Source organism: Clytia hemisphaerica, unplaced genomic scaffold (genome assembly GCF_902728285.1).
Source record: "Clytia hemisphaerica strain Z4C2 unplaced genomic scaffold, Clytia hemisphaerica genome assembly, whole genome shotgun sequence".
NCBI classification, from domain to species: domain Eukaryota; kingdom Metazoa; phylum Cnidaria; class Hydrozoa; order Leptothecata; family Clytiidae; genus Clytia; species Clytia hemisphaerica.
Window position 1 is genome coordinate 1,156,528 of NW_027103638.1, and position 23,929 is coordinate 1,180,456.

At 34.7% G+C, this 23,929-nt stretch overlaps 1 protein-coding gene and 1 long non-coding RNA gene across 2 annotated transcripts; both read right to left on the minus strand.

The window, feature by feature from the left end:
• Window positions 1–223: 223 nt before the first annotated feature.
• LOC136802807 (uncharacterized) lies at window positions 224–5,168 on the minus strand. Its single transcript, XM_067059573.1, has 9 exons — window positions 4,733–5,168; window positions 3,770–3,841; window positions 3,345–3,420; window positions 3,118–3,219; window positions 2,550–2,582; window positions 1,593–1,703; window positions 1,311–1,450; window positions 735–898; window positions 224–416 (listed from the first exon to the last, which is right to left on the minus strand). Exons 1-9 carry the CDS (start codon window positions 4,808–4,810, stop codon window positions 224–226), a joined length of 969 nt encoding a protein of 322 aa, XP_066915674.1. The 5' UTR covers window positions 4,811–5,168.
• A 2,308-nt stretch (window positions 5,169–7,476) lies between these two features.
• LOC136802759 (uncharacterized) lies at window positions 7,477–12,651 on the minus strand. Its single transcript, XR_010846054.1, has 2 exons — window positions 12,446–12,651; window positions 7,477–8,207 (listed from the first exon to the last, which is right to left on the minus strand). It is a non-coding gene; the product is annotated as an uncharacterized lncRNA (long non-coding RNA).
• Between the last annotated feature and the right edge of the window lie 11,278 nt (window positions 12,652–23,929).

A 23,929-nucleotide genomic window follows, 5' to 3' on the forward strand; every position in this document is an offset into this window, starting at 1 on the left:
CTGATTTTAAAGTTAAGTAGATTCTCATTGGTATGCAAGCAGGACGTCTTAGTAGTCTAAACAGTCTTACTTCTATCGATACTTGAATCTAAAATGAAAATTATATAAGGCAAGACCAATTTGATTAGTTGTTTTACGGGCCCGTGCTTTTATTCTTACTTTTTCACCGACCGACTTTTTTGGTTAGCTTGGCCCGTAAAACAAGAAATTAATTTGGCCTCGCCTAAGTAATAACTTTAAAACTTACATATTGCAATAATTTTGTGGTTTTTTGTACGCAGAAGATTAAGCCGCACAACTTGAAAAATTTCGCATAAATTTTGGCGTTCCCAAAAAGAGCATAGGAAACGCACTCAGCAATCGATTCACACTTCATGGGCTCAAAATTGCCGAATGTTTGGACCATTGATCGGTATCTAAAGAAACACGTAAGTAATGGATGACTTAATAATGAAGTCACCACTTTTTTTATGATGTTACTACCTTAAGGGAATAAATTAATGCGGAAATAATTAATGCGAATTTGACCCTAATTCGCAATATTTAATTCCGCAATTCCTAAAATTGCGTCATTCGCATTAATTGATTCCGCATTAATTTATTGTCGCATTAATTTATTCCTTTAAGGTATTGAAGAATGGTATTATCATTTCAATCTTGCTCAAAAATCAAAATTTGCATGCGTGGCGGCATATAAAAATTGTTAACATCCAATTTCATTAAAACTAAATTACTTTAAAGAAACGAGTTTAGAATCTAAAGTAGACTCGGAGAGGTTGGGATGAGGGAAATGGCGATTTATCCAATCGACTGGGAAGTCCAAAGCACTTCCGTTATTCTCAGTCCAACATGTTAGACTTTCCCAGTCGTTGTTTGAATCCTCCCGTGACAGCATTTCCTGAAAAAACAATTGAAAATAAGCAAACGTTTATGAATCAAAAGTTATTGCCTTTTAAAGTACTATCACACTCACTGTAAAATATGAGCATGCTGAGTAGCCTCGACCCCCTTTTTCGAACCCGCAGTAAGCAGGATTAAAAATAAGATATGATTATGCAAATATATTTTGAATCAACAGGTATACAACAAGGGATTTAGTAGAACAAAAAAAAAAATTCAATGACAACATTTTTGCAAATTCAATAAATTTCCCGTAAATTTTAAAGCGGTAATTAATTAAAAACATTAAAACATTGTTATTTGACATCTGAAGGCCGCTATCTCCATTCAATATACCACCAGAAATAAAATAAAAAATTGAAACGAAAATGAAAATTAATTATATGAAGGTAAATAATAAATTTTCTCACCATTACATCGAAGGCTTGACGCTTCAGAAAAGCCTTTATTATTTTGTCGAGGACATGCACGCTCGACTTTCTTGGTGACTTAAACGGCAATTCATTTGGCCACCAATCGGGTTGAGGTTGCCGCCACGGAATTTCGATGTCTTTATAAAAATAGAAATGTACATGTTGAACAAGTTTATTGTCTCAAAAACTGGTTCTCCCTAAAATCACCACTTAAAACCTGTCCTCGTTTGCAACAGTTTCTCAAAATATTTTACCCCCATTTAAATAATTAATACTTACTGAAATACCATTTGACAATATCAGTCACAATCACCCGTTTATCCAGGCAGTTCAGACATTCCCAGTCGCGTGGAAGTGGCTCTGGCTTGATTTTAATCTTTCGCCGTTTTTCTACAAAACGTGGTTATAAATTGATGAACCAATACTGTAATTCTTCAAAAAGGTTCAATCAAAAAATATTAGACAAGGCCTGTTACTGTTTGGCTACGAAAAACAGCAAAAACACGATTTTATTTCCCTGCTTGGAAATACTGCCTTTTATAAGAATAGTGTACTTTGGATGAGGGTCAAGTATTCTTAAGAAATAAGAAATTGGTTAAATTGAGGGTGAAATATTCTTAACGAACGTATTCTTTTTTTTTGACTTGACTTTTTTACAAACATGAGAAATGACTAATTTGAGAGTTTTGGAACATTTGGAGCTAAAATTACATTTCTGCCTCAAAGTTTAAATTCAAGTCTAACAAAACAGAGTTTTTTCAACGATTTTGTAAGAGGTCGTGCTTTTGCTAAAAAGTGTGTCGAAGTTAGGTAGGAAATCCTAGGTAGGTCACGTGACATTACAATAGAATATCAGCGCTTGACCAATCAGAAGCTTTGCAGATTTTCGGAAACAATAGTAGCAATAGTAGCAATATTCACTTTTTTTGCTTGGAATATCTTAAAGCACGTCATCTAGCACTTCGGGCTTTATAAATCTATGGCTTTTTTCTGTTAACTAAATACGAAATGACTGTATTCTTATAAAATTCTGTGAAACTCGCTCTAGAGGGCCTGTAATTCATTATTATTGCATTATGTAAATTTAGAAAGAATTGACAAATACAACAATCAAATTGAAGCTACGCGCGCCATTTTGTTTTAAATATTGCATTGCATTTTCAAGTTCAGCATTTGTTAATCATAGGTAAAACTTTTCTTGCGAGCAGAAAAATTTACTTTAACTAGCTTGATTACCTGTAATGTTTTGGGAGATGACTTCTTCACAATCTATAAACCAATAAATATATGAAACATTATATAGTTCCAAGACAACGCTAACATTTTAGTTAGGTTTTACTTAAGAAACATTTGCTAGAATTTGAACAAGCTCTGATATCATCGATCACTCTCACCAGATAGAAGAAAAAGGCCTTGTAAATCAATATAGTATATGACCCCCAAAACGTAGGTCGTTATCAAAATGAGGATTCTTTACAATTATCAGCATTTGACGATTTTTGTGTATTTTGAAAAAATGATGTTAAAATTGAGTATGTTTTTGATAGTTTATAAGGTAGAGATTCAAAATAATATATTTTCTTCTGAAGGAAATATTAAAGCGACAAAATTAGATAAAGGTTGCATATAACTCATTCTAGCTCCTTGGATATTGGAAACAAGTCACACCTAAGGCCTTTCAGAAAAGGCAGATACATTTGCATAACTTTAGAATATGAGTGAAATATATAGCATCTTAAAAAACAACCAATATGTTGGAGGCCCAACTTCAATCAACCATGAGATTAAATGTAGAAGATCTTACTTGACTTGGGAAGAGGTTCAGAATCAGCCTTTGCACATTTCTCAAATTTCTGCTTTACTTCTGGATCTTGCAGAAACTCTGTGTATAGGGTATTTGTAGAACCTGAAGCAAAGAGACAAGATGCCTTGTAAAAAAAAGCTTACAGTTGTATTTCTGAAAGAAATCGTTCGTTAAAACTCTAATATTCTTCAAGTTTTATATAAGGAGAAAAAATGCAGACGTAATACCTGAGACCACTATATTCCCTCCTGACAGTGCAAGTACAGCTACAGGCATTTTTGTTAGTTCTGAAATTTGTACAACCTAAATAAAAGAGATAAACTTTTCAACACACCAGAACTTCGATATCATTAACTAGAATATTACATGCTTTGCTCTGGATTAAAACTAAACCAAAGGAGAAAGATTTAAAAATTCTCAAGGATAGGTTAAAAATGATACTTTGATAATTTTATTGATTTAAAAATGCAATTTATATTTCATCTTCATGTTCATCTAAAAATCTTGATCTGGCTCATAACAAACCAAAGAAAATATTTAATCTAATGTAGGTTGACACAGTAATGATAGTAATGATATAACAAGTGGCTAGCTTATTTTACAAGCATATGCAGTATTTTCCTTACATCAAAAACCATACCATATATCTTACCAGTCTGTGAAGCTGCCCAATCTTTTCATCTTCTTTCTTTTTCCGTTTTGCAGGATCTTCTATGTATAATTTCTATAGAAATATGAAAGGATAGGCATGATGTTAAAAAAGGTTAAAAAACTAAAGTATATGGATATTGGCATGAATGATTTTATTATTTTTCTTTAGAGATGGGCTAATTGTTTCCTTCGATGAGAATATCAAATTTGGGGTCTCTTTTATTCTTTATTTTGAAACGATGTAACATCAATGTACAACACAAAGTAACAACATATAATTGGGTTAACAATCACAGCAGGGGGGGTCAAGCAGTTAGTAAAAAATGTGCCGGTTAGTACTGTGGTGGTGTGCCATGCGAGTTTGATGAAATCACTTGTGTGGTCCCTTACTAAATAATTGCCAAATTTTAGTACTAACTACGTGAAAAATAGGATTTTGAGAGGAAATGTTCAAAAAAAGACCGTATTTTAATTTTAACCAGAGCTGACTATTTTTCTTTCCGACCCTTATTAGTAGGACTTTGGAAATCCAAAAAGGTACCCTTAAGGGCGGCACGTACCGTACCCTCCATTTGCCTAAGTCCCCCGGATTGTAACAAAAAAATTCTAGGAAGTTGAATTTGTTTTTTTAATTTCGTAAATATTTCTTTTTAAATCTTAAAAACGATTTGTTGGTTGCCATAACAATTGTTTTCTCTGATTTTATTATATTTGTGAAAGTTAAAAAAAGCCTTTGTGTATATAAACTTGACCCAAAATTCAGTTAGTATCAACTGTACTAAGTGTACCAAGGGTGGTGGTGTTATACTAACTTCTTACAAAAAAGCAGTTAGTAAGTATAGTGTCTTGTACCAACTGCTTGACCCCCTGTACCATATGTACCACAAAGTCCTTTTTGGATTATATCTTCTCCAAAAATTTATATTCATATTATCTAAAAATTACCTCAGTTTATCAAACTTACATTCATTTTAAATTTTCCATGACTTCCAACACGCGCAGATGTTTGCTCATCAGCTAGATTCTGTGTGCTGTCTGCCATGACAATAAATTTCTTTAATGAATAATTGGGTATGTGTATAGACTATCTGAAATAAAAGGATTTCAAGCTTGGCGTTGAAAGCTTACATTAGAATTTAGAGAGTGATTTATAAAGTATCAGTAACACACTCGGATGACAGGGTACCGTCTGGCTTTCCTACACTCGGACCCCTAGAGAGACTAAAAAGGAGGAAAATATGAAAAATTTTGTGAATTATTATACTGTAATTTAATAATCTAATCCAACAAAATTTTTGATGTATTAAGAGGGAGAAAATTGAAATTTTCTTATTTTTTAGACCCTTACTGGCTCGTAACTGAAATTTCATTTTCCAATTTGTCAAATCCTTACAGGGACTGTTCAAAAACGGCACCCTTAAGGCACATTCCTGTACCTTCACTTGCCTAAGTACCCCCATGGTAACACATACCTGTCATCCGTCAAATGAAATTTTTGACATTTCTGATTTAGCTTAAGGTACAGATAATCTTTATGTACAAAGCACACTTCTATGAGCCTACCATTACTATTGAGAATACCAAGATTAAAATTGACACCTGCTATCATTAACGTCAGATTCAACGACCAAGACTTAAGATTTCCATTGCAAAAAATGCATAACCCATGAGAATAAAATTGAAATACTTCTAGTGATCTTAGAATTCTTTCTATTGCAGAGTTTTAACATTCGTCTGGATAAGTAGTTTGATCACAAAAGTAAAGATTGTTATTTTATGATCTGTGTTGGTTATTGGATTATTTTTATTATACCAACTAAAACTTTGACTCAATGAAAGTTCCTCCTGAGGCATCTGATTACACATGTATCTCTTTATTTTTTTATTGGGTATTGAAGTTGGTGATATTTTTTTTCATGCACCCCAAAACCCGCAAACTCTGCTTTCACTGTTTCACTGTAACTTTATACAAAATAATGCTAGAACTGGTTCGTTGAAATCTTTATATTCAATCAGATTCAATTGTATTACTATTGAAGATAATTTTGCAAACTTAGACTACTCTCGGGTACCTAATAGCCGGGGGGTTGGAATAAGCGGGGGGGTTGGAATAAAAATGTCCTGGGTGGAAATTTTTTAAAAAGGAGGCTAATACAGCTGAATTAGGACAAAAAAGGGAACTTTCAAAAACATTTTCCAAAAATTAATAAGCGGGGGGGTTGGAATAAGAATGTCCTGGGTGGAAAATTTTCGAAAAATTAATTAGCGGAGGGGGGGGGCGGCTATTAAGTACCTGAGAGTAAGCAAAGTACTACAAAGCCCACTATACAGGCACCCCAAAACCCACAATGGGTATTTTCTTGAGAGAGAAATTTGGGCCAAAATTCCAAATAAGACTTGTTGAGGTTTTACTTGGATTCATTATTCTACCTATTAAGTCATTCATTTGATTGTAAGAAGCATCATAGTTGATTTAGATTTGTTGTCAACCTTTTTATAAAGACTGTTTTTAATCGCCAAACCATCCACAAAAGCAAAAGCATTGGTAGTAAGAAAGCCTTGGAAAGCAAACAAATATAAAAGGATAATGCAAGAAAGCAAGCGTCAACTTTTTATATGCAACATCTTTAAAATATTTCTTTATTTGTGTCAATCTATAAGAAAATTTTTCAAATAGGAAGTTAAAATTTAATTCTTTATTTTGTCAATCTATATAGAAAAATTTCACTTCAAATGGAAGTTAGTTCTAAACATTTTAACTCTTTCACTTCAGGCCATTTCAACTTCAGCAAAAAGAAGAGAATAACAACAAAGAAATTTCAACTTCAGACCAAAATTATATGTTCATCTTCTCCCCCATCCATCGTTTACTTTGTAAGAACTTATTATTGAAGGATATTTTGCCTTCAATCAAGAGTTATTGATTTGATTCTTAAAAAATGCGGAAGCTAATTTTGGCTAATTTTTATGTGAGATTCTTCCCATAATAGAATAATATGAATGATGAGATGAAAGAAACAGTTTTTATTTATGTTAAAATAAAAATTTAAAAAATATTAAAAATAGTAATAAATAAATATTGGTAAAAAACATTTTTAAATAATAAAATAAAAAATACTATTTTTGTTACTAATAATTTTATTATTATACGTTTTTTTTCTATTTTTTTTTGAAATTTTCTAAGTATACAAATCAACTCAATCCATCATTCTGTCAAGGAATGAGTCGAAAATTTTATGCCAAAAAAGAGAGGACCGAAAAACAAATAGATAAAAAGCTAAGTAGAAAATGCACACAGACATAAGCACAGCAATCACGGAAACATAAACACTACAAACTTCCCAAAATCCCAACACAATTATAATGCAATCTGGAGTCCCCAACTTACGACAGGTGCAGCGGCTTTAAACATGTTTTAAGGAATTTTATATATTATATTACCTATTTTGTAGTCAAAGAATTTCTAAATTCATCCCTTTCTTTCATATTAATTTCATTGTCCAAACTATTCCATAACTTGATAGTGCAGGGAAATGAGTTTTCATAAACTTTAAGTTTTGCATGAATTAAGTTACATAACATTAGTAGTCCTTTCTCTTGACGGTAGTAAGGACTTCTCCATGTACATTTGAAACCATTTACGCAATCGAATAGGATTTTCAAGCAGGAAAAGTCTCTTTGCAGATCAAGAGAATCAAGATCCAATCGTTTAGCCATTGGTTGCTGGGCTGTGATGGTATGCCCATTTGTTCTCAATCCATCGACAAGCTTTGCGCTGGACCATTTCAATCTAGGTAGATAGCGTTGTGTTGTTATGAGGGCACCAGACTGGACTAGCATATTCGAGAATTGGGCGAATGAATATTTTGTAGCACTTGTGTTTGGTCTCTTTAAGACATAATTGGAATTGGAGGTTGTGTTGCAGGAAAAGTCTCACATTAGTAGCTTTAGAGACAATTGTGTTAACATTTTCTTTCCAATTTAGCTTTTTGCTGATGGTTACGCCTAAGTATTTGGCTTTGCTGACTGTTTCTAGTTTCTCATTGTGAATGAAGTAATCACAGACAGAGGTTTCATTTCATTTGTTATTCCAAAAACATTACATCTCTTGGGATGGAATTCCATGGACCAATCGTCTTCCCATTTTTGTAACTTGTCAAGGTCGTTTGGAGTAGTGGTGTTATGTAGGCTACGAATAATGCAGTATAAGAGCGAGTCGTCAGCAAAAAAAGCAAGGGTGGACTCAACTGTAAGTGACATATCATTAATATAATATGAGAAAGAGCAATGGGTCCAATACAGATCTTTGCAGTACACCTGATTAATCAACTTGTGATTGTGAAGGTGTTATTCCTCATACAACAACACTTTGGGTTCTGTTAGATAGAAAGTCAGTAATCCACGATAAAATTTGTAATCTTGGTAACTCCCTTGAAAATCTGAAAAAAGAACAAAAACCTCTTGAAAAATCAAGGTTCACCGCCTGGAAAACTTTTAATGTCCCCAGATGGTTGTAATCGATAAAATATTCATTGATTAAAACAGGGATATGTTATATAGCGGAGCTGGATAACACACATTTAAAAAAGCCTTGTTCTATCTCTGTCCCTGATATTAAAATTTGATATGAAATTTAACTTTTTTAATTTCAAACTCGCGAAATTTGGATTTCCTCTTTGCCAATGATTCTGCTGCTGCATTTATCGTCCACGATTAAAAACTTTTAATTATCAAGAGGGTCTGTAAAACATTGGTGAATGACAATTTAAAAAAATGAAAAACATTGTTTTCATTAGTAAAGTTATAAGAAATTTCTTCTGTAAGATTATAAATAGTACTTTTTCATTTGAAATACCGCGCTACGCCGCGGGGTGCCTCACTTTCTAACTGATATTTTCAGATAGCAAGTCAATATTTTCTGATTTATATGGAAAAAAATTTCAAGTCAATTGAAACAATATTTGTCAAAATATTTACATCCGAAATTTTTAAAGAGAAATCATGAAAGCTTCTAAAATTCATAACACACGCTGATAAAAATAGATTTCATTTACAAGGAAGCTTTTGGGGTATCTTCTACAAATATTATTTTGATGAAAAGCGGGAACATCATAGCAAAATATGTGCAAACGTACTGTATGAATACTTTGTCTGCTTCATTTTTCTTATAAAAACAGAACACTCAAGGGGACAGAGATGGATTTCTATTATCAACAGTTTACAATAGAAAAGACAAAGAAGCAATCCACTAAGGAATTCTCGTCCTTCATCCAGCTCCGCTATAACATATCCCTGATTAAAATCAATTAGGTAATCAATTGATCAGTCCGTTACCGTAACATGGTCTAATGTCCATATCCCATCTCTAATTCCGACACCCTTCTTTAGAGACAGGAATAGTACGAGAGCTTGAATCAATGAAGGATGATTCCTCTCTGACCACTAAGCTAAAGAAAAAAAGTTTCAACCTTTCTATCAATTTCAGTTAATAAAAAGTGTGTCAGATGAATGTCAGCATTAATGAAAAAATATTGACTGAGGTCAAGTAATGACCAAGCTTGTAAGGTTGTTGCGTTAACTGAGGGCAATATTTTCAGCACAGTCTGAAAAAGCCAGTCATTATTGTATTTGTTAACTGTTTTCTTAAGCTTCGATTGATTTTTAGCACTTTTTTATTCAGAAAAAATGGAGAAATAAAGCAAAAAAGGAGCAAAAAGAGATCAATATGTTTTAATTTCTGATGTCAAAAATGAAAAATGAGAGGAAATGATGTCAACACAGTGTCCATTTTCCTTTGAAAAAGTTATGTCACAATGAATTTTCCTAACAACAGGCAACTCTGTGCAGTGGAGGTCCATTGTCATGCGAAAAAAAACCTATTATTGCATTGCGCAAAAAGCTGCGTAGCCCACTTCGAAAAAATAACTGGTTAACATTAAACCTACTTGCAATAGACTAAGTTACGGTATCTATTAGAGTCTATATAGTTATCGATAGCTACTAATATTCATAATTTTTTGGACATCAATTAGCTATTGATTGCTATTGCTTGCTACCATAATTGGTCTAATGTCGACATCCCTCTTCTAATTTCGACACCCTTCTTTGCAGATAGGAATAATAGGAAGGTCAGAATCGCTGATTGAAACTAATTTTCTTTGCTTAGCAATCATAGAGAGGAAAAAAAATTTTCTCTATCGGTGATTCTGACCTTCATATTATTCCTATCTCTAAAGAAAGGTGTCGGAATTAGAAGAGGGATGTCGACATTAGACCAACTTACGGTATTATTGATCTAATATCCCTTAGTTATATTGATGTCATCGATATCCATTGTTGACTAATCGATCACTAATGGATTTAACACTTTTTTACCCCAATTAGCTACCAATCGATTATAGACGGATTTCAATGGTTTGATAATTGCATACCGTATGGGGGTATTAAGGTGCTGTGGTATAGTGGTCATTGACCTTGGTTGCTGCACAGGCGACTGAGGTTCGATTCCCACTCGCAGCGGTTCACTTGGCAAGTGAATGAACCTTCGCCCGGGTCAACCCATGCCATGTGAGGGGAATTGGGTAGTCAGTTCAAGGTGCTGACGGGGCACTAATTGAAAGCGCCTATAGTTGCGAAAATGGGCCTGTAAGCCTCCTGCGTCAGTATATACAGGTTTTAATCCGCCATGTTCTTTCAAAGATACAAAATAGTAAACAACAAATCTTTGATCAAACGATTGCAGAAACATATAAAACATTCCAGTTGACAACCAGACTGCAATTCTAATTATTTTATCTTGTATATAAAACATTAACATTGTTGCATTGCATTCAATAATTACAAGCAAAAAATCTCAATAAAAATTTAATTACATGCACGTTCCAAAGTCATAAAAATCAAAATTAATTTGATCGTGCATGTTTTTTTTATTGAATCTTGACATGATTTGTTTTGTAACGTGTGAAAGTGTTTTATGGGTTTGAATGACCAACATGAAAACAGTTTCAGAAAAGTTTAACGATTAGAAGGTTATAGTTTTTTTATTGCTTACTAAACTACATGACAGATTAAAACCTGTACTGACGTGATTAGGACCTCATACGGTATTGTATTGGAGGGGTGAAACTTATTATGGTTTACAACTCACACTTTCGATTTACATTATTGGCATTATAGCCATCTTGTTAGATGTTTTGTTTTGTAACTTGCATCAATGGAGGCTAACATGCATAGCCCTCAAATGAAAGACCTGGCTGGTCATTAAAATACAAAGTTAAATCAAAACAAAAATGGTAGAGTAGAGCTTCAAGCGGAGCTGCGTAGTTGTATTTCAATGACCAGCCAGGTCTTTCATTTGAGGGCTATGCATGTTAGCCTCCACTGATGCAAGTTACCCAATAACAGGTGCCCTGGTATAGTGGTAGTCAACCTTGGCTTCTGTGCAGGGGCCAGGGTTCGATTCCCACTCACGGCAGATCACTTGGCAAGTGAACGTTCCTTCGCCCGGGGTTAACCCATGCCATGTGAGGGGAATTGGGTAGTCAGTTCAAGGTGCTGACGGGACGCTCATTAGTAAGTGTCTATAGTTGCGAGAATAGGCCTCTAAAGCCTCCTGCAACTCAACTAAATAGAAATAGAAATAGAAATAGAAATCTCACGGTAGTTTATCGTTCAACTTGGAGAGGGAATGTTTGTAGCTAAACAGAGCTAAACAGAGAATTTTTTTCATAACCTTTATTTGGTGGATCAGAATTACAGTGTAGGCAGGGTTGTCAGATTTAGGACCACTCACAGTATTGAATATCAATCAAACTTTTGATAACTACCAGTCCAGTCATATCATTCTATCATCCAGGCCCCTGCGCTCGATAGGATCGATAATTGGGGAACGGATCGATACGTGATTGGTGGATTACTTATTGATCCAAATGGATAGGAGAGATCGATACTCAAGATTTTTTAAGTCTTATGATCAACTATTGATAATACATAAATCGATCAGTCATTGATGATCGATGCTTAATTGATGTGTATGATCGATACATAAATCGATTAATGATCGATGCATAATTGATTACGAATTGAGAAATACTAGCTCGATATATAATGATCAACAAAGTATCGATTGATACTCAAGCAAGGCAATTTTATGGTTAGATCTTCTATCAATCTCCTAACCAGATCGATAAGTAATGCATCGTTTACATATCAATCTGCTATCGATCCGTTCTGGTTATCGATCCTATCGAGCGCGGGATAGACCTTTTTTCAAAGAGGCCACCCTGTTGAATAATTATGTAGTCCAACAGTAAAACAATGATAAAACCATGCATAATTATTACAATATGCATGATACAGTAATTGTGCATGGCTCTAATATTGTTTTTATGGCTGGACTACATAATTATTCAACAGGACGTCCTCTTTGAAAAAAGGTCTATAGGCGGCCTGGTATCATATCACTGCAAAATTTATGAATGGCAAAGCCTCAAAGCCTAACCCTGTCTGTGAGAAAACATACTAAAATTTATTTGTTGAAGTTCTGCTAGTTCTACTTGTTCTGCATGTATGGTTTAAAAATAGAATAACCCATCATATGTATAAAATAGCTTTATTTGAAATCCTTATATTTTCATTCATGGGCTGAAATAGAAAATTGGGAGAGTCAACCACTAACCTTTATTATATTGCATTGGATATACTTGACACTGATACTCACGGAACGGCACACCATAAAAGTTCCATCAAATATCTCCAAGATTAATAAGCTTTTTAAAATTATTGGGGAAAACTATACTCAAATATACAAATGTATAACTTGGCCCTTCCTCATTTGCATCATCTTCTAGCAGTATTGTCTTCTCTTCCTGTCTCTTCACCTTTTTGCGGTAGCGGGAACTAAGGTACACTTTTATGCCGGAAGCCGAAAGCGCTTATAGGGTCGCTGAAATTGCCATTGGGCATTTGCTTGGGCACTTATCAGAATCCGATCAAAATTTTTCGTGCTTGAAGACCTTGAAGAGCAAAAGTTCGTGTGCTTTTTGTAACAAATGTTGTGGGAAATATTTTGTCCCATTATTGTGAACCTTGTTTTTAATATTTTGGCCATCGAAGCAAAAACAAAAGCAAAAATGAAAATTTTTGATGAATTTTGAAATATTTCAGAGAGGCCCCAGGATGGAACTGATATAACATTTCCGTTATAAAAAAAAGCCCGAAATTTCAAAATGGATATTCTTATTGTTATTTTGGAAAATCATTCAACATATTTATAAGGTTTTCTCCCGGGAAGGAAAGGGTTACTTGGGCAAAAAGGGTTACGGGGCAGGATGTGCCACTGGTCAGGGTTCACCGATATTAGTCCCGGGTAGGTGTAATTTGACAGACTTCATTTTTAGCTTTGCTTGAGGCGGTAACAAATCCGTGCCACTAGATGCAGCCTCTTTTTGTAGAAAAACAAACAGAAAACCATGACCAATAGACTAATTTTTCTCAGATTTTGGAGGTACTTTCATGTTTATATTATACATAGTTTCATAAACGTTGATAAGCTTGTAATATTTGATTGTTTTGTTGTTTTCTTATGATTTTTGAAAACGAAAATGAAAAAATTCAAGATGGCGAAACCCTCTAGTCTACTTCACTGGACTCGGCGTCATCAAAATCATCAAAAAGCAAAGTTCAGTCAGAAGTAGATTCTAGTCTACAGGTAGAGCCGCAAAAACACCAAGATAGAAAAATCAGTCCCTTATAGGGTACCTTTTTCAGAGAATTCGGAAAAAATATAGAAAATTATGAGAAGTTTTTGGAGCTTCAATCCAATTCAGGGTCACTTTTTTCAAAAAACCGAGTTCCACGTAGTGTCTATTTTTCGAACTTCAGCGGCACAGGCGATTATTTTATAATAAATATTTTTTTTGTTTCAAAATACTGCAACATATGTGTTAAATGATGTCTTAAAAATATCTCTTTTCGGGTCACTGAGACAGGGATGTGGTCAAGGTACGAAGCTGAAATGTGTTCTAAAGAGTTGATAGCTATAAACCACTTAGCGGTTAGAAAAATATGCCATTGCAAACATCATTGCTTCGCTTAATCATAGTATAAAAAGCCGCGGCTTTCTTATACTATGGTTTAATTAAATAACAAATCATTTTTGATTAAGTTTGACTTTTGTGTTCAAAGAAAAATGAGAGAGAAAATGAGTACTAGTGATTTTTGCAGCAAATTCATAACCGATGCAATAAAATGTTTGTGGTAGATTCCCACGAATACAAAAAACCCCTTCTCACATAGACCCGGTAGGATTTTTACCCAGTTGCGAGGGGGGGGGGGGAGATAAAGAACTGAAACTCGATGGGGATTGATATTTCCATATTTTTTATGGCTGGGGATTAAAGTTCCACTGTGGGGAAAATAGTATAACTTTTTGAAGTGAGGTTTTGTATATTTGATTATTTTCAGTGGGGACAAAAGTTTGGAGTATAATTTTCCACTGGTGACGATATTTTGGCCAATTGTTTCAGTGGAAAGAGGTTCCCTTGGTTCTGTGAGAAAGGGATGTGAAAAGTGACTTTTTATTTCTATTTTGATATTTTTCAAACAGAAAACGTGTAAGGTATGTAACGGGACTTCTCCCTGACTCCAACCGCATTTTTAAGTTGGAATCACTGCTCCTTAAAAGCAGGAGATTTTCTTCCCCGCCCCTCATTGGCTCATTCATTTCATATCCAGGAATTATGAAAAAGTCTAATTCACAGCCCCGTTGGAGCCCTCCACCCCCAAACCCTGTGAAAAAAGCATTGTTGTCATTGGAAGTAATTTGTCACCCCAGTGAGCAAATGTACATTCGCAGAGTAAGCTAAGACTATGAGATCAATGAGACAGGGGTGTTACATGATACATCAGGATCAGAAAGCTGTTAACAATAACATTTAATTGTTAATCAAAATAATAAAAAATTGTGCCATAGGTACAATAATGCGAGGGGGCGTACAAGATTTCGGTATTGCAGGCCATTTGTTTAGTAGTTCAGAATACAAATTTGTATTTGAAATATAACATTATGTTTACGTTGGAATCTCGGTAAAGAGGAGATTTCATTCTTAAGTTTCGGAATTTCGGCGAAATTGCTCAAAACAAAAGAAAAGTCGGTATATAGTGAAATTGAAAGATTTTAGATGTTCTTATAAAAGAGTGTGTGATATAAGGCTCTGCCATTTTCAGGATTAAGGTAAGATTAAGTAAGATTTTGTTGATTAAAGAATTCACATATCATATGGGAAAATCAAAATGTAAATATCCTTAGTTTTGTCGAAAACTGAATACGCTCTTTCTTATCAGAATCAATAAACATTTTTCTGAAATTGGGCGTGTTTGGGGACTGCTGAAAAGTATGACAGCAAAAATCTGATGTATGTTTATAATTTTGACTTGTAACCATTTTGATTTGTGTTGCACATTGTTTCGACATCTCATGCTCATTTTCAGGTTGCTACAGCAAAATAAGATATGAAATTAAACTAAAATGTAAGGGCCAGAAACGCTCGGTAAAATGCACTGTAAGACCTTTTCCCTGAACAAGGTCTGCACTGTAAGGGTCCGATTTTGAAATCTATTTTTTGGCGGCACATGCCGTCGTTTAGAAATCGAGTGCCTCCCCCGGGTATTTTGCTGGAGGGAGAGCTCGTCCTGTCATGAGAGTTGCAGTGAATACCCAGTTGGTACCGTAAAAGAAACCGTAAAATAGAAAACAGTGGGAGATTTTGTGTAATAATCGTTATATTAAAAGTTTATAATAATATCAAAGAAAAATTTCTCATTGTTAATGTACCAAATAATTTTACGCATAGGCCTACACGTGTTTTTTTTTTAATAAGGAACCTTAACTTGGCTCTGAGCCTGGAGCTCCTTATTTTGCCAGAGAGTTTCAGCTTCAAAGTTCCTTATTGAGTTCCTTAGTTACTTAGCTTTTAAGTTTGGATTTGCTAAGTGTGTAGATTCTTTATCAACATTTTTTGTCTTTTTGACGTATTGAAAGGCGTTTCAGCAATACTTTCTGTCTTTTTATTTAGGTTGTTGTAAATGTGTGCAAGTTCAAGTTGAACTCTTGATGGTCATTAACTTGATTTTTTATTCTCAGCCTGAGCAGTTCCTTAACAATTCCTTATTTCTTAGACCATTTTCAGCCTCAAGTTCCTTATAAACGTGTTCCTTATATAAAAAAAACGTGTATCTGACACAAAACACTCTACGAGATTTCGGTATTGCAGACCGTTTTTACTTCGGAATTTTATTAATCTTACAAAATTTATTTAGTAGTTCGAACAACATCCTCATGCACGTACTTTCAGATGCTTCAAGTTTCAATTACATGGTATATTACGCAAACCTAGTGTAGTGCAAATATGTCACAAAATAGTTTTGTATTCACGGAAAACAAGGAAATTTCTTTACTAGTGAAATCTTTTGAAGGGTATTAAATAGTTTTGAGTCATTCATCTTTCAATTCATATTGCTAACTAAAATCTTTTAATGAGATTTGAGGTAGTCAGAATTTGACTTTGACTCGCTTTTCTTTTGATTAATCTGGTAATTTATGAAGGAGCACCCCTCCAGCGGACCCAAACTGCACAATCATAAAAAAGTAGACATTTATGTTCACACAAGATTTTTCAATTCACACATATGAATGCGTGAATGGGCTTTTTTGGTTGCGTGAATGCGTGAAAATTAAAAAAAAAAGTGAATTTCGACACAAACATTTTTGGTAAAATAGGATGAAAAATCTCATCCTATTTAATTCTCAAAAATCTTTTGGCGCATTGTTAAGAATTCGTAAAAGTCATCATGCATAAAGCAACTCCCTTGTCGAGATGCCTGATAAACCAAACAAAATACGAGCACAGAAATGTTCTCTGAAGACCAACTTGATAGCATAGTATAAGAAAGCCGCGGCTGGAATGATGACGCTATTGTTTTTGTCGTAAATGGATGTTCTATCTGTGTCTTCGTGGTTTATAAGAACTAAGTCGAAGCTAACAAAATCCTTAACCTTAAAAGTGTTCATAATATTCAATTGAAGAACAATTACTTTTCAAGTCTCAACTTTTTCTAGCTATCCTCTCTTATTACCTTATTTGAAGTATATTTTTATAAATTCCAAATAAATTTTTATAAATTTAAGACCAAATAACACACATTTTATTAAAAGAACTAATTTTCAAATGTTAAACTTTAAATATTTGCTGTCACCTCAATACTGTTGTTTTCCGAATGGAATTTTCACAGAATGCAGCTTGAATATTTATTTACTAATACCAGTAATGATTTTTCAGAATAATCAGGAAGGCATTTCGAGGCACTCGATTTTCTTCAAGTTCTTAAAGCACTGACATTCTGACGTTCTAGTACTTTTAAACCAAGAGTCTTTTCTTTTACTTTGATGTTATGAATGCGTGAATTATCAAGAGATTTGCGTTTATGAGCAAAATTACGTCTAACGAGGGAGTTTGTTAAAAGTCAAATTAAATTGACAATGGAAATTGTCACTGAACCATAAAAAAATTCGTTCTTACGACATAGATAGAACAACAGAAATTCAGCTGTACTCATTCCAGCCGCGGCTTTCTTATACTGGGTGTTTTTCCACTGACAAAATCAAGCTAATATACTTAATGAAATAGTTGTTAAACTGTGAAAAGGTTAATTCTATAGTTCGTAAAAAGAAATGAAAAGAAGCATGCAACACGATAATGGTTTCTTTTCAGAGGAGGGCTTTAATTCCCACATCAACATCAGGCTTTGATCGTAAAATCTTTTGTAACTTCATACATGCCCCTGAGCAAGTTTTAGTGGATTAGCAATAAATAGGACAATTTCTTTCACTGAAGTGTCATATGTATGCATATGTTCGAAGATGGATCAAAGAGCAGCATATCAAGATTTTTTGGTATACTTTCATCAAAAATATGGCTATATTCGACCTCCTTCTTTTGAAGAGTGGGTGTACAATCATTCTTATCCACAACTAATTGGAAGTCACAGGCATCAGGCTCCCAACCAAACATTTTTTCAACAACTGAATACACAAGGTCAACAAATGAATTCTCAGAAAAGGCAGGAACGGCAGCAAGAACCACATTAGGGCGAACGCTGTACCTGGACCGCCGGAGAATCCGACATGTTGGTGTCAATGTGGAGAAACAACTACGGTAAAATCTTGAATGACGCATTTTACAACAACATAGCACAATCAATAAGCCAAAGTGGACCGAAAATTAAGACAGCTCAGCAATGCCGAACAAAAATTAAAAACTTAAAGGAAGCATACAACAAGGCCAAAGAGCATAACAACCATCAAACTGGGGGAGATCTTCAAACGAGTCCTTATTATGAGGTATTCGATAAAGTTTTAAGTGACCGTGATCCGCACAGACTGCCTTATGTTTTCCAAGTTGGCATTAATCAAAAAGGTGAGAAGTTACCATCTTATAAGTTTTCTACCTAAACCCCTTCTTTACCATAGAGGTTTTGCACTTCAGAAAAAAATCACAACTTTTCTGCCGACGGCTTACTCTGTAACTATTACCAGTAGATAAACGCCAAATAGCAACTGCAACCCGTTTTTCAAGAGGAATGGCGTCACGTAACATTGTGTTCTGTCGTATCATGGGCCGTGTTACTATGTTAATGATTTCTTGAAATGTTTGTGGACTAACACGGAATTCCTTTTTAAATAATTCAGCAGCAATTTGATTATTTCGTATCGCCCAAAGATTCCTAAACCAGTTTTGATCATAACAGGTCATCCAATATCTCCTTTGAGCCATTCTTGAGGAGAGAAGAAATAATATCAGTTGGGTTTTCAGTTTACTACGTCTGTAGTAAAAGTACAAGTTTTGTAAAAAATTTCGCCGCCGCCTTTCTCTATTGCCTTGAAAAACTTTACTTGCTGCGTACATTGTTAAAACATTCTCCATTTTTGTCACAGAACTGTCATAACAGGCTTCCAAAGACAAGTTTTCGGTTACTGAGGAAGAGTTATTAAATAGTTGCTACGCAAAATTTCACGAATAAAACAATGGGAGATTAACGATATTTCAATTTGGTTTAACTTTCAATGGATAGAGTTTGTGTTTCCAACATAATCGGGATTTATTTAATTGATTCTTTTGTTGTCGAGTTAACGACTTCGGATTATCCTTCTCTAATCTGTCAGTGGAAAAACACCCACTATGTTGATAGTTATAAAACGTGTATCAACAATCCTATAGATTACTAGTAAGTAAGTAGTTATCAGCCGCTGTAAAAAGGGGCAAAATTTTGCAAATCTTAATTGAAAGTGGCATTAATTTAAAAAAATTATCCATTGTTTTACTTCATATCTAAAACTTCGCAAAAATCATAGGTTTTCAATGGAATTTTCAACAGTTTTCTACTGAAAAGTGATCTTTTAATGTAAACTGAAGCATAAATAGCCATTCTAACAAATGTTGGCGTTATTTACGGCCCTAATTGGCGTAAACCCAAAATCAGGCCGGCCTAAAAGGGAACGACGTTAAATTAGGGGCCGATAAGGTAAGTAAGTTTCGACCGCAGTCGAGGGTGACCCAAAGGCTCACTTTTCATATACCTGTCTACCCGAAGGTAGGGGAGGGTGCCACTTTCTCTGGATTTTTCCACTTACCATTGATCCGTCTCTTTAGTTGCTGAGCATCAAGCAGAGAGGCATCAAATACCATTTTGAGAATCTTTGGTATGACCCAGCGGAGGTCGAACCCACATCCTTACTCAACGTAGCTGGATGCTCTACATTCCAACACATCATCACACCCGGTTCTACAATATATGTAGTTCTGTCAATTGGTTGAAATCTACAATATATGTAGTTTCTGATAGCACAGAATCTACATATTCTGTAGTTTCTAGAATTTCTACGTATTTTGTAGAACCGGAAAAGATGGAGTATTGCTCCACATATAGGTCTATATTGTATAAACCACAATGAGTTATTTAGCGTTCTTATTATATAAAGGATGAATCGCTAAGGGCGGTTCAGTCACTTTTTGGTTGGGGTTGTGGATGGCGTACTCCTGGGGAAATGACTATCTAGACAGTTAGGGTCAGGGTTGGAGCCCGAAACTAATTCGAGCACGCACTATCTAGACAGTTAGGGTCAGGGTTGGAGCTTGAATTTAACTCGAGCACGCACATAATTAAAATCGTTGACACTTCTACTTAATTGGTAGATTCTGGAGTGGTTTTGGCCTGTTTTAAAACATTACGTCACTATTAGAATCTTCTAAGATATACATATTATGTAGATTTTCAAATCTACATATTATGTAGTTTCTGATAATGCAGAATCTACACATTTTGTAGATTCTAGAATTTACAGAACTACATATATTGTAGAATCGGGTTGTGATACTGGCCTGTACATTCATATGCTACGGTCGCTACGGTAAAAAATTATCATCAGAAATGCTTAATTGCCTAATTTTAAGCTCCAGTTGGAAAATGAGTTAATTCGAATTCTGAACCTCATCAAATTCAAAATTTGAAAATTTATGATATTACCCCCAAATCCACAATTTTCAAAGTTGCGATTCAGAACTGTCAATGGATGATATTTTGATAATTGATAGAACAATTAAGTCAGAGAATGGTTAATTTTTTAACAAGGCTTAAAGTTCATTCTTCCAACCCCCCCCCCCCCCAAAAGAAGACCAAAACTTTCTGTTTTTCGCTAAGTCTTTGGTCTTTCCGGACTAAAGAGACCCAATTTTCCGTCCTCTAACAGAAATTTGGGAAAATTCCACAATTTCGTCCAGATTTTAGTAAAATTCCACCATTCCAGACGAAAAAAGGGTCGATTCCACTCCTCCACCAACCGTCAACCCACTCTTGACACAGACTTACACCCCCTCCCTCAATGAAATTCGAGCCTCAATCAAAAAGAGAAAGGAATTTTATACGTGATATAACCGTATGTTTGCATAATTATAATTTTCAAATGCACCACTGCAATGACAATTATGCAACTTTTCTGTTTTTGTTCCATCCAATACGTCACTTTTTCTATTGTTTAATATGATCGTCTCGTGACAAGTTTCAGGGTGTTTCGTATGATTACAGTATATGTAACTCGTTTTCGAATAAATGAGTGTTGTTGTGCTTTTGATGATAAAGTCTGAGAGAGAAATATTGACAAGTATGTACTAGAGGGTATGTTTGTACGTGTGTGGATTTGAGGGTATTCAATTTTTGACGACATTTTTAGTCAAAAATTGAATTTCGATTTTAACTGTCAAAACAAACAAGGAAAATCAGGCAAAATATTCTTTGGGAAATTAAGTTAAAAGCACATGGACTGCTGTTACTAGCTTTTTATGTTTATTTAGTGGAAAATGGTTTGTTTTATTGGTTGGAAATGTTATGTATTGCAATTGTTTGTAGTTTAGTCAGTGTTTTGTTTGAGGTAAGTTTCTGCCTTCTTATTCTTTAGTGTAACGGTACATCAATGGTGAGGACTGGAAGCTTGTCGGCCGTCATCGACCGTCACCGAAACCCAAGTTAAGGCTTCTGATAAGGCTGCAAAGAGTTTTAAGGGGGTTCCCCATCGGAAATGCTGATTTCAAAGTTGACGTTGAACGACCACCCATAGGTATAGGTTGACCTATACCCATAGGTATAGGTTGACCTTTACTTTTGGGGAATTTTTTGGTCATTAGGGCAGTCTAGCAAAAAGTTAATTCTTCTTTCAGAGAAAAGACTATAATTCGTTTACCTTTATTCCTGCAGCTTCCCAACATCGAAGCTCTCAAACATCATAAGTCAAATAAAATTACTTTCGATTTCCCGTAGAAATTATGCAATGAGAAATCCCGGGGTCAATAAATGAAGACTTTCTTTTCCGCACAAGATTTCTTTGTTTATAACAAATTATTACTTTTCATTATATTTGTTAAATGTAATTTTTGATTACAAAAATACTTTACATTGTATTTAAAGTTTGAAAAAGTCGATTCTATTTAGTACTTTGTTTTCATGTCTAACCCCCGTCTCAAAAGAAGTCCCAGAATCCTGAGATTTTGGCAGTCGGGCGTTCTGGCCTCTATTTTCTGCAGAGTGGAACCCTCTAAATGGCTTATAAATCATGCTCAAATAGTGAGCAAAATTTGAGAAATTGTATTATTTTTTTTGGAAAATTCTTATTTTTACTTTGAGAAGTTTCATTTGACCAAAAATTAAGTCATTTGGACCAATAATGACCGTTTTAGCATTTTTGGTGGGGAGCCACCTTAAGTATGAGTTTTTGAATATTTTACACACACGCCTTCGGATGTTGTTAACTTTTTAACTTTTAAGCCTAAAAATGTTCTTATTTTGACCATTTTGTGAGTATTTTTTACCATTTTCCTAAGAAATAGGGTGTATTTGCGTCGACAAAGCCTTAAAATGTTCTTAAAATTTTGGACATCGAAGCCTTATGTTCCAATATAGTTTGTTCTTATAAAAAACGTGCAAGTTGTCATTCATTATACACAATTTTGACTTTGGATGACTATACACGTTTTTTTATAAGAACATCCAAAATCTTTGAAGCCGTAAGATGTTTTAAGCTTTTCAAAATTAAGCCTAAATATGTTCTTAACCTGTTCTTATTTTCACCATTTTGTTAGCATTTTAGTCCATTTTCTTAAGAAATGGGGCTTTTAACCCTTTCAGTCCCAGGGGACCGCACTGCAGTTCCTTTGGACCCGTCGTTTTTTCCCAGAGGAATGCACAGCGGTCCCTGACTTCTTTTTCAAATTGTGATGTTTTGGCGGGAAATAAAGAGATGTCTTTAAGTAGCTTTCAAAGAAGATAAGCTAGCGCGTCGTGTGCAAAAGACCGCGTAAAAAAAGCTTGTTCGAGTAAAAAGTTTTGTTTACCAAAGTATTCACAAAAATGTTTGCAAGCAAAATCTGTAAGGCCGAAAATGGAATTTTTTCCAACTTCTTTCAATCATTATGATTGTTCTATGAGGCCCCCCCAGCGGACCCAAAATTCACGCCATCACGCTAAAAATTTTTTCGATTTCACGCCATCACGCCTGAAAAATTTGATTTTCACGATCACGCTAATTTTTTTCGATTTCACGCCATTACGCCTAGAAAATTTAGTTTTCACGCTCATATTCTCTGGATAAATTCAGTTTTAGACCACGTTCAGGCCCATGGTATGGATAAAATGCCGTTATATAAACTTAATTTTTGCCCACAAATGGCGTGTGTTTGGTCGCCAATCAGATTTTTGGCATTCTCGTACACGTAAGTCAAGATTATATATATATAATTTTTCCTATCGGAAACACCCGAAAAATCTGGAAGGAATTTGAGCTGTTTTTCTATTTTTAGTAATACACAGGTGTCAAATTCAAATTTTTTCGGGTGTTTCCGATAAGAAAAATGACGTAATCTTGACTTATGCATATCATAAATTGACAACTGGTGGGTCACATCAAAGGGCCCAGTTTGAGGTATATTTGAGTAAATTGACAAAGCCAACCATGGTTGGGCAACGGAGAAAATATTTGAATTTTGAAGGGTTCAAAGTTCTTTTTTAGGACCCATTTCAATTCAATTTAAAAAAATTCATATAAAAATAATGGAAATCTTTTAAAAGTGCAAAGAGCTTTTTTGGTAAAAACATAAGTGTCCCCTGGCCCCCAACCCCCCCCCCCCCCCGCCCCGTTGATTTTCAATTTAGTATGGCTAAAATTGCCCTCATTTACTCTCTTTTTCCAAAATATGGTTTAACATCACAGGATTCCTTTGATCAGAATGCCAATCTGCTCAAAATTACACCTCATAATAAACCTTTTGCTTCTTTCTGTTTAAGGCTTTGCTACAAATACATATTTTCCTGAAAGGACCTAATGTCTTTGATGCATCTAAGAATAAGCATCTAGTAAGAAAGAGAGGAAAATGTTAGTTACGGAGGAAGCGCAACCATGGTTTGCGCCGACGGGAGAAGTTTTCAATTTTCGACCACTGCGATCTTCAGACCCACATCCCGCGTGTGTTCCCTCAAAATCGGAATTGGAATTATTCTCGATGAGTAGAACTTTGAAATTTTCACTGGATATTCGTTTTATTGTTCTGTATCAGATAAA